General features: G+C 34.7%; 1 protein-coding gene and 1 non-coding gene across 2 annotated transcripts; one reads left to right on the top strand and one right to left on the bottom strand.

Annotated features, from left to right (window-relative positions):
• Positions 1-518: 518 nt before the first annotated feature.
• Positions 519-2,954, bottom strand: LOC131873140 (G-type lectin S-receptor-like serine/threonine-protein kinase At2g19130). The gene has a single exon (XM_059216214.1). It carries the CDS (start codon positions 2,952-2,954, stop codon positions 519-521), a length of 2,436 nt encoding a protein of 811 aa, XP_059072197.1.
• Positions 2,955-12,134: 9,180 nt separating this feature from the next.
• TRNAV-AAC (transfer RNA valine (anticodon AAC)) lies at positions 12,135-12,206 on the top strand. The gene has a single exon. It is a non-coding gene; the product is annotated as a tRNA-Val (tRNA).
• Positions 12,207-12,344: the final 138 nt, after the last annotated feature.

Genomic DNA, 12,344 nt, shown 5'->3' with positions numbered 1-12,344 from the left:
TCTGGTTTTTGGGTAGTAATGATGCATGCTTTGGGATCCACTATTCATGCAAGGGTTAGAAAGTACACATTTCAAAGTGTCAATTGATACTTACTTAAAGATGTTCCTATAACTGTGCAATTAAAATTGTCAATACTTATGCACAAATGACCTAGTAGTTGTGCACAAATGCCCCAATAGTGAGCAACTATTAGATAGTAATTGTTAAATTTATTAACTTGATTTTAGTTATCTTTTTTTTGGTGCCTTTAAAATTAGTAACTGAAATTTGGATGTACAAAAAGTGAATGGTTATTGGAAAATGAAACTGTACTCTTCCCTACATTATAAATTATTTCTTTCATATAAAATCGTCTAGCTAAACACATCACCTAAAATATAGTAACAAAATGATGCATAAAAATATTTATCTTCTTATTTGACATAAAAAGTACATTTACACATTACTATGATTAAACATAAAACATATTAATTAAAATGACATGTTCACCACAACAGTTTATTACAGGTACATTACTTTAACTAATGCCATTGCCACCGCTATCCGTACTAGTCTGGCTTTGTTCTGCTTGCTCTTCCTCGGGTAGAGACTTCTGAATCTGCAGAGTTCGAGGCTCCAACTTCCCTTCCAGCATCCGCACCACTTGCCCCATGTTTGGTCTCATATACTCATCCTCTTCTATGCATAACAAACCTACAATACTTGCTCTTCTCACCTCTTCAATATCTGCCTCCTCTGCAACACCCTCCTCCACAATATTAATCGTCTTTCCCTGGTTAATCTGAGTTGCAGCCCACACAGGAAAGTAATACTTACTTGAATCTTGTACATTTAACTCCAGATTTCTTCGCCCCGAGATGATTTCGAAGAGCGTCATACCAAAACTGTAGACGTCAACTTTGGGAGTGATGGGAAGACCGGAGATCCACTCTGGAGCCAAGTAACCTCTCGTTCCTCTTGTAGTGATCAGCACGTGGCTAAAACCTCTACCCACAAGCTTTGCCAAACCAAAATCTGCTATCTTGGGTGACAAATTACTGTCCAGCAGAATGTTTCCTGGTTTAACATCGCTGTGAATGATGCAATCTCTACATTCTTCATGGAGATAAAGTAACCCTCTTGCAGTGCCTAATACTATCTCAAATCGAGTCTTCCAGTCAAGTACCTTCCGTTCAGTTTTTGAGTCACTTGTGAACAGTAAAGAATCCAGAGAGCCGTTCGGCATGAAATCATAAATCAGTAAGCGTCTGGATCCTTCTGCACAAAACCCTCGAAGCCTGACCAGATTTACATGTTGAACGTTTCCAAGGGAACTGATTTCCGCTCGGAATTGCTTCTCATCTTGTGATGAACCCTCCATTTTCTTTACAGCCACAAGCGTACCGTCCGTTAGAGTTCCTTTGAACACTGAGCCAAATCCTCCGCTCCCCAACTTAGAGCTGAAATTCCTAGTTGCAATTTTCAACTCCTTGTAGCTAAACATTCTAAGAAAAGAATTAGAGGAATCTCCATACCTCTCAGTCGATCGTAGCCGATGCTTCCGCCACATTACAATCGAAAATATACCCAAAACAACGGCAAGAGCACCAATGGTACCAAGCATTGCGCCCACAATACGTGTGGTTTTCCCTTCTGAGGAAGATTGCCTATGAAACTTAAGAAGTGCAGAGGCAGCTACTCTAATGGACACATTTGTATTGCTTTGTGATGGAAAACTGTACATGTTTAGCAGATCTCCTGACCAGATTTTGCACGCCCATGAAGGCGGATTGAAAGTAAATGCAGTGCACGAGCAGTTGCGGAGACACGCTTTCTCGCAATCTTTTTTTGTGGGTGCAGGTAATGAGAAAGAGTAATTATCATCAGGCAACATTACGTTCGACTCGAAGAATTGGTCAGTGCTTTCATTTTCTGCATCGCAGCTCAACGGGCTCTGCCTAAAACAGCCACTTGACCACCACTCTCGCGATCTCCAAGACAGATCGTCTTTGGGCTTGAACCCTTCTGCACAGGTGCAGAAGGTAAGATTGTTGGAGTCGCAGGTTCCATAAACCCCACAGAGACCATATACGGCACACTGATCTCTGGGTTTGGACCAGAACATGTTCCATTTGCTGCCCTCAATCAGATTGTATTCTTGAATTGCCCCGGAGTTAACTAGGACGAAACGGGATACCTTAAATATGGGATGAATCGGTGAATAAGTCATATACAAAAATGAGCCAACACGTTCAACGCTGATATTGTAGAACCCTTTGTTTCCCATTTCTGGGATTTCCCGGAAAATTTCGCCATTCCATGTCCCGCTCCGCCAATACTGTACAGAGTTGTTCCATGTTAGCACAAATTGTTTAACCCCGGATGGATCCATGTGGAAGGAGAAAAGCCCAGGAGCGGGATCCAATGAGTTTTTCCAAGAAACTAACTTTTGCTGTCCACCGAACCTCATCCCGGGTAACCAGGTGTCTACAGGATGGTCGAAACTCTCCCAAAGAGGGTCAGATATATTCTCATCAGCCACCATTAAAAAGTTACCCGAGTCTAAAATTACAGCCTTTGAAGCCTTCTTGGACACATTGACCGACCATACAGATCCACCTTTTGCATCAAACAGTCCCAGATGACCTTCTCTTGACAGCTTCAAAATGCCAGGCCTGTCTCTTGCGGGAGTCTCCCTATTAGCCACCCAAACTTTTGTCTTCTCTGGTACTTCGGCATACCAGATGCCAATATACCAGTTATTACTTCCATTTGTGCTAAAGAATCCCAATTCAAACATCCCATTCATTGAGATTATTGTTTGCTTTCCAGTAAGCGAGTCGCCTAAGAAAAGTGTATCTCCCCTACTAGCAACTGACCCATCAATGGTGTGAAATATAATTAGTATTACATGAAAGAAGAGCAGATATCCTAAGAGACCATTTCTTCCCATTTCCATCTTGTAAGTTTCCATCGTTTCTTGAGTTGATGGAGACTATATAGCTCTAAACTGAAGCACAGAAAAATCAAGGAATGACTTCATTGAATAGTAACAGAACAGCAAACAATGTAAGCCTGAAAAGAAAATCGCCAGCAATAATTTAGTACAATTTTTCGTTTAATAAATTTTGTTTAGTCCAAGTTTTAATTGCTTCTTAGTCAGATATAAGAATTTATATTTGAGGAGAATTAGATTACTAAGAGATGGACGGACGCGCACCATTTTATTTCCGCGTATTGGACCAGTTAAGGTCGTCTTCTTTGAAGACTTGAAGCAAGTCAAGGTCTATTGAGGAAAAAATATCAGAACTAGAAATTGTGGTTTGAAAACCCAAAACCGAAATTGTTGAAAATGGTTTATTTTACTTTGACATTGGACTATACCTATTGTTGACAATGAGAATGAGGACTCTTCATTCAAAGTCTTGCATAAGAGGTGGTATGGAAATGTTGTTCTCTATTGTACACTTTCATGGCATATTCCATTCAATGCTAGAAGTAATCTTTTCCTCACATATCTAGGAATACGTGCTCGTTTGGTGAAATCCCACGAAAACCACACAACCTGGAGTAGCATACCCATCCATTGTCGTGTCATGGGCATGTTGCATATGGCTGAAGCTATTCTGGCTCCAAAATACACCTTCCATACAGCGTGTTAGCGACAGGCTAGTCAATCGTAGCCATTAATTGCAAAATCGACGATGTAAAACGCGCGACTAACACGCGTGTTAGTCAATCCATACTGTCGTTTTGGAGCCAGAATAGACGCGTCCGCTACATACCCCTCCATAGTACGATGTACCGTCTATTCACGGACTCAGACCTGACATGACAGAGTTGAAAAGTGACAAAAGTCCTCAGATGCGTACAACGCAAGTAGAGCAATTAAAAAAATATTGTGTCTAAATTCGTTCAAACAATCTTATAAAACCAAATATTTTCAGGTAGAAAATTTCTAGTTTCAAAACAATTCTTTGAGCATTACTATTTAGTAATCTTGGATGACCAAATAAGTTTGTATAGTATATGTTTTTAAGGTACAAAATAAAATCTTTTTTCTTTAAAAGTATGTAAGAATAAAAAATAGTAAAAATTGAAAAAAGTTTAGATTATATATGTAGTAAGAATTGTTAAAGTTGAATTTTTCAACATTTTTTATTAAAATTTTAGATCATATCTTATAAAATTAATGTATTTCTATTATTCTTGATATTTTTTAATAAATGATTAGAATTTAATATATTACATTTTAATTTTGATTAGCAATTATTTTTAAGTAATAGTTTGATTAGTAATTATTTCTTATGAATATTTGTATTTATATTAACTATATTATATTGATTTGCACTAATGAAGTTTAGACATACCAAACATAATGCATGAGAAAATTTGTAATTGGATTATTAATATTAATTCACATTTGTAGTTGCACTTCTTTTTTTTTATGTGGGGGAGATATTTTGGTCCATTATGTTAGAATGCAGTAAATAACCTTGAATGCACTTGACCACGTGATGAAAAATAAATTAAATAAATTATAAAAAAATAAATTTGTACTAAGATATTAAATCAATTCAAAGCATAGATAATGAAGCTCAAATAGATAAAAAGGAAATGACAATCAGTAAATAAGGCTATGCAAAGAGGGATGTGGAGTGAAACAAGAAAGATAAAATGAAATAATGGTCTTAGGAAACTAAAATGGTTGAAGAAGATTACTTGATAAAGATGTCAATTATAAAACCTTTACCCAACACATAGAATGTTATATGATTGAAGTGCCATGTAAACATCATGAGTCAAAATAAATTGCTTCATTATCCTTTAAAAAATAAAGGTCACAACATGATGAGCCAACTTTTCACAACAAATGATGTCCCTATCTTAAATCCACGATGCACTCCCTCCAATATATCAAAGAGAGTTAAGTACTCAACAGTAAATACATTAAAGTATAATACAAGTTATAATGATTATCCAAAAAAGTGTTGCCCATGATCCTCCATATAAATATCATCATCACCTACAAATACAATAAGTTAGTTATAAAATTAGTTTTCAAATTAATGACTTGGAACTGATTTAAGTTCAATTCATGATTTCCTTACCATCTCTACTTTGCATTGTGTCGGCTACTGTTATTGTTTGGTTAAGATCAAGATAGAAGGGTAACATACATTCTTGGATGTTATGTTGATCATTTAAAGTTGCAACAACATTCACATTTAACATATCAACATATATACAATTAATTTAGAAATTAAAGACTCAAAATTTAAGAAAACTTGTTTCATAATTTCATTACCATTTGTAACTTGCATTGCATCCATTGTTGTTGGTTGCTTAGGATCAACAAAAACAAGTAACATATGTTCCTGATTTTTTTTATCATCCAACACAAGTAACAAAATGCACAATTAACAAATCAACTTAGATAAAATGCTCAAGTGTAAAATTACAATATGTAATTAATCAAAACAATATTTAATTTTTTAATTAAGTGTAACTCTTTGTTGAAGGGTCTGATTAGGGATAGCATTGAGCATTGATGGTTGACCTCCACAACTTGTATCTTGTTTGTTTGATTGGATATAAAAAAAATGGTTAGAAATATGAACTAATTATTATTTTTTAAATAAGAAAAACATTTAATAGCTAATGCAATACCATCTATAACTTGTATAGTTTCATCTGTCATCACTTTGTTTACATCAATAGAGAAAGGTAATCGACATCGTCGAGTACTATTTTGATCACTCAAACCTACAAAATGACATGTTTAACATAAGAAATAAAAATAAGAAATATTACCGTGTAAATTACTAAAGTACTTTAAAATAAGTGTACTCACGTTGATGCATGATAATGGCTCTTTCTTCTTGTATCGCTAGGCTTGAGCAATTAGTGACCTTTTTTTTAATTTTGCTTTCTATGTCATAAAGAGGGGAATTGAAAATTTTCATGCTCCTCAATTATTTCATTTAAATTTTGAGAAATAGCATTATGTCTGTGATGAGTACAATGTTATTTATGCATTTTACTTGGACTAAACCATGGTGGTATTCATCTCACAGGCATGTTCTTTGAGCCAGGGATTGATTTAAATTTGGAAGATGAACTGAAAGATGCATGGATATCTATTCTAAATCTTTCAACACACTGACTAAAAATTGGTTTTTCATCTTCTCCAATTGGTAAGTTTTGAAGCAATGAAGTCAAATAATCAATGAAATTTTGAAAGTTACCATTGGAAGTATTAGATGACTTCCCACAATTTGTAATAGAAATGACAATGATTAAGTCAAAAAATATATAAAATCTTTTGATATTTCATTACAAAATGGTGATTTTAGAATTTACCAGTTCTTTGAGCTTCACCAATGGCAACCCCATCCACATCTTGATATTCTAAAGGTATAAGACCATCTATAATTGAAACAAAAATTAATTAAGTTTGAGAACCATAAAATAATTTAATATTTACTTATAAAGATCATATTGATATTACCAATGGTGTTGTTTTCATGACTAAAACTCCCTCCAACTTCATTATTATTATCAACCAATAGAGTAACATCTGTAATTTAATAAAATTAATTTATTTAGTTTTAAAAAAATATAAGAATCATAAAAAATACAAATATTAAAATTAAATCTCAAATGACACTTACCAACAACTTGATCTTCCTCATTTGTCTTGTTTCTCTTTAGAATATTTAAAACCTTTAGCACATGTTTGCATGTATTTCCTCTTTTTGCCCACTGACAATCACACACATGAGAATCTACTCTAAATTTCCTAACAAGATATCATTTTACTGGAATGGTTTGACTTATTATCTTATATATGTTAGGAATGAGATAATAGGGATAAAAGTCAGCATCTGTGATTGTTTTTTATCTTTCTAATGTTGTTATGTAATATCTTTCATTTTTTAAATTAGTTATGAACCCAGATAGATGTAAATATCTTTTATTTTGATACAATGACTCTACCCTGTGGGGAAGTGTATGGATAAGCCAATCCATTCTCCTTGTGCATTTCTTAGTGTTGGCATTTGGCATTATAACAGACAAGGGGAGATTGTTGGCATTTCAATAAGGATATTGAAAAGGTTGTTGATGATTATGGATATAACTGATTAAGGATGTTTACTGTCTTAATATTATTATTTTGTCATTGATGTCAAGAAATTGATTTTCTAATTTAGTATGATGTTGCCATATCTTGAGAAGTATGATTTGATGAGTATAAAGATGTCAGTAAAAGAAACAGAAAGAATAAGATGGATAAGGGGAGAAATAAGTTATTCTATGGGCAACTATTACTGAGTTAGACAATGATGAGATCATGATGATTAGATTGTTTTGATATCCTACATATGTTATTGATTGAAAGGTTAATAATATACTATGTTACCGAGAAAAGAACCTAGTCGGTAAACCCTAAGGTTATCGCTATCGGTTAATGAAGGCAGAATGTCTACCGAGTGAATTTTAGTATTTACCAAGTTGCAATCAAGTAATAATAGAATACATTAAATAATTACATGCATTATTTAATGAAGGAAGTTGATGAGCTAGCTATGATTAAATGATTGGTATGCCATGAATGAAGTTTGTTAAAGAATCTATGGCAAAGGAAAATCGGCAGGAAGATCTACAGCTCAAATTGAACCGAAATACCCTAGTACAAGTTCCAAGAAATATATGCAAGTTCCAAGGCAGGGTAAAATGTTTTCAGATCGAAGGATACATTGAACCTAGTCAAAGTTTGAATATCTGATGGCTATGATTGATCATGGAAAATGTGATCAAGGAGATTAAGCGGTTGGCGAACTGTTTATAAATAGGGAACTATTGATAAACAATGTATGCGGGCAAGTGTATGCATAGGGATGCTACATAGTGATTACCGAGCACAAAAGCTTGAAGATCTGTTTTGAATAACAAAGTATAGAGCCCAGCAGATGGACAAGATTAGTTCTATGTCTATATTGTATTGAGAAAATAAGAATCTACTTTAGCATTTTAGATGTGAAGTTGCAGATAGATTTTTATTACTGTTATTTAGTGAAGTGATAGAAAATCTCTTAACCGAGTGGACTTAACAGTCTTATTTGTAAAACCCTCTAGCAAGGTGACATTCTCATTGAGTGTTTGAAATCCTTTAACAAGGTCACTTCTAACAAGGTGAAGATCCTAACAGATCTGAGGGAAATCCCTTAAGCGGGTCACATCTAGCAATGTGTTTGTAATTTTTAATAGGATTTGCCTTTAACCGAGCATACTCTAGAAGAGTATATTTCTTAGTGGGTCCGAAATCCCACTGTGGTTTTTCCCTACTTGGGTTTCCACGTTAAATCCGGTGTTATGAGTGGTATGATGTTTATATGCTTTTGAGTTTGCATGTTTAGTAGTTTTGGTTACATTACTGAAGTTTATGTTATCGAGGTTGAATCTGATGTTTTTATGGCAGATTAAGTTTGTATGATTCACCCCCCCTCTCATCTTATTAGCTTGGCATCTGTACTTACATTAAGTATCAGAACTATCACTTAGAATGGTCACTTAAATAGTGACTCTTTATGTGGAAGTGATATGACTCTATGGATGCATTGGTTTCTTGATTTGCATGAGAAAAGCTTAAAAAAAAAAAAACCACGTCTCTAAACAAAAAATATAATGTCTTAGTATACAGAATATACTACTTGATGTAAATGCATATAAACCATAATGAATATACTGATGATCTTACCTATACGACTCTCATCATGACACCAAGTTTTCTGAAAGTACTCAATAAATTTTTTCTCTTCTTTTAATTCCTCCATGAGATTTTTAATTATATGAGTTGTGATGTTCTCACCATTGGGGTTGATTGTATACATGATCTCATCCAATCTATCAGACATTTTTGTTCCAACATCCTTATTCTTGACATACCTAGATTATAAAATATAATATTAAATTATAATATGTAAGGATGTTTCCATATATTTTAATTAAATATTAACTTACTTATACACATTATTCAACCATGCCCTACACACATGCAAAATACATAAAAGTACCCGACAACAAAAGCATAATCTGCAACTCACACTATAAAGGTTCATAAATTGCATTCTAATCAAATTGATTGTTAAGCTAAAACTAATTTATTTTAATATTAGGAAAAAATTGTTTCTATAAACTGAATATTAAGAAATTACAATCTCATAAATATAAGAGGGAAAAGTTTAAAGGTACTTGAGGAAAAGATCCAAAGATGTATAAGAGGGATGCACCAAAGTTGAACAAGTCAAGTTTCTCTACTGAAGCTGCACCTATCAGGAGTTGGAGAATATGATGTATATTATCTGGAGAATGATTTCATCACACCAAGCACCTATCCATTGACAATGGAAGAGATAAAAGCAAAGAAAGAACATATCCAAGCAATGATTGAAATAACATCTGCATTGACTGATTCAGAGTTTAATGATCTAGAAGGCTACAATGATGCAAAGGCAATGTGGGACAAGCTCATATCTGTGTATGGAGGAGATGAACATGTTCAAAGAGAAAAAGTGGATAGTCTAAGAGGACAACTTGAATCTATGAGGATGAATGAAGGTGAGAACATAACTCAGTACAGTACAAGACTAAAGGAGATTGTCAATCAAATCAAAGGAGAAGGGGGAACTATTGAAGAAAAGGATATAACAAGTAAGTTGTTAAGAAACCTTCTACCGGCTTATGCAATCCGAGTCTCTGCAATCAATGAATTGAGGTCTGTACCTAATATGCCAGTTTCTTTAGATGCTACTATTGGTAAGCTACATGCATTTGAGTTAAGTAACTTTGATAACAGTGGGTCATCGGTAAATAAAGTTGAATCTGTATTTAGTTCTTTTCATATTGGTGAATCTGATGATTACAATGATAGAATGAGTAAGTACACTAAACGGGATCGCAGTGGAGCAAGTGAAAGATTTCGCAAGAACATGGAGGAAGTACACAAACTGTATGAGGAAATCAGAAAGCAAGAAGAGTTTGAAGCACTATTAGCCAGAAGGTTACTGAGAGGCAAAGGTAAGTATAAAGTGTTGATTTTCCCAGGTTTTATTGGATGTATTTTAATGTATATATCTGATTCAATCTAATACTTGTATTCTTGGAATTCTATGTGTTCTCAAATTGAATAACATTATACTATATATATTCCTTTGGAGAGGCATGTCCTTGAATAGACATGTCTCTCCTTTAATTATGATAATTTAACCAATATTGTAATGTTTCATCAATCAATTATTAATTTAGAATAGTATAATAGATTAATATTGAATATTAAATTTTATATGATTAATAATAATATAATAATATAACATAATAATATATTATTATTAATCAACATATATTATATGTATTCTAAATGATCATTCGACTCAAGCTACAAATATTAACACTCCCTCTTAGCTAGGGAGGATGATCAGACAAAATGTGTAGTGATCTCCCATGTCAACACTTATGGCCCTCACCATAGATACACAAAACATAATTAACACTCCCTCTTAGCTAGGTAAGATAAATGTAGACAATATATTCAAGCATCATAATTTAATAGATAGTGATCATTTTAGTCATTCATGAGAATCATACCATTTAATCATTTGGTATGTAGTATCACCTAAACACGTGATCTTGAAGTTCATCACATCAATCTTGCGATTGATAGGATATCACCTAAGCATGTGATATCAGTATTGCCTACACGCAATACTTAAGGATAATCATATGAGAAAGATTTAAATTCTCATCTTATCCAAGTTGTGGTATGTGCATTAACATTTCATATGAATGTTTTACCACAACACAATCATGGCTTCATCCATGATTCACCAGAGATCCACCATGATAACTGGTTTGGACATTATAAGATCATCACCTTATAATGTCTCCATACAAGTGTTCATTATCTTGAGAGATCGTCACCTCTTAGATATGAACCCAGGGGATAAAATCCAAAAATGTCCTGTCATGACAAAGAAGTTTACACATTAAACATGCAAATACAAATTGCAAAGCAAATTACCTTTCTATCATACCTAAACCTTTTCTGAAGTGATCAACCTTCACTCTGAAAGAGGTTTTTGGTTAGAATATCTGCAGTTTGATCTCCAAGGGAAAACCCCCCTACTTAAGGGAGAAGCACCTAGCATAAAATGTCTTTATATATCAAATATGTCTAGCAATAATGCAAGATACGGGCCCAATATATGTTGCTTCACTCCTTGAAGCAAATTTCACAAGAGCAAATCTAATTGGTTTTCTTTAGAGGATCGATCTTCTCTAACTAATATATAAACTACTCTTCACATAAATTGAATGGATCAGAGATTGAGTTTGCATCTTCTATATATATGAGGGAGGCACCCTTTCACAAGGGGTCGGTCCTCAATGACACCATTTGTCTCTTCACAAGGGTGACCACTACAACATCAACACTCCCTCTTAGCTAGGGAGGAGTCCTTGTTAATAATATAGTCATGAAATAACATCCACCATGGCTACTCCTAGAGAGTGGAACATGATTCATCATGGTACTCAACATGATGATATCCATCATGGCTACTCCCATGTATGAGAATGCATATGAAGTATGAACACAAGTGCCCATCATAGAGTTGCTCAACGTGATGTTTTCATCTCATCGTGACGTTCACCATGACTACTCCCAAAGGGTGGAACAGGGGCCTTCACCTCAAACTTCTCCCTCACAGAGAAGAGTGTATTAACAAGGGCTTGCTCCTCAAACTTATCTCTCATAGAGAAGAATGCATTAAGCATATTTTCATGATGGTGTGGCTCCCTCTGATACCATGTTGAGACATGGACCAGCTAGGACTTGAATCTAGGACCTTCCATACACTACTGGAGTGCTCTACCACTGAGCTACTAGCCCCTCTTGGACCAGTCCATCGTTAGTCCAAGTGTGGCTTATTTCCAACACCAACACCCCCCCTTAAGCTACACCTCTCGTGTGCTTGAGGCTCCTAGCCTGGACCTGGCTCTGATACCATGTTGAGACATGGACTAGCTAGGACTCGAACCTAGGACCTTCCATGCATTGCTGGAGTGCTCTACCACTGAGCTACTGGTCCATCTTGGACCAATAGCTCAGTGGTAGAGCACTCCATCAACGCATGGAAGGTCCTAGGTTCGAGTCCTAGCTGGTCCATGTCTCAACATAAAGGAAAACTACCTTTGAAATGTTTCAATTGTGATAAGATAGGACATATGGCTTCTAACTATCCTGACAAAGATTCTACTGAAAAGAGAGATTACTGAGATGATAGACAGAAAGATAATCATTACA

The sequence above is a fragment of the Cryptomeria japonica genome, unplaced genomic scaffold, assembly GCF_030272615.1.
Source record: "Cryptomeria japonica unplaced genomic scaffold, Sugi_1.0 HiC_scaffold_1091, whole genome shotgun sequence".
Classification (NCBI taxonomy): Eukaryota; Viridiplantae; Streptophyta; class Pinopsida; order Cupressales; family Cupressaceae; genus Cryptomeria; species Cryptomeria japonica.
The sequence above is the reverse complement of the archived record's forward strand: the minus strand, read 5'-3'. Positions and strand labels throughout refer to the sequence as shown.

Coding starts and splice junctions, on each gene's coding strand:
- LOC131873140 (XM_059216214.1), bottom strand. CDS start 2,954: ATGGAAACTTACAAGATGGAAATGGGAAGAAATGGTCTCTTAGGATAT.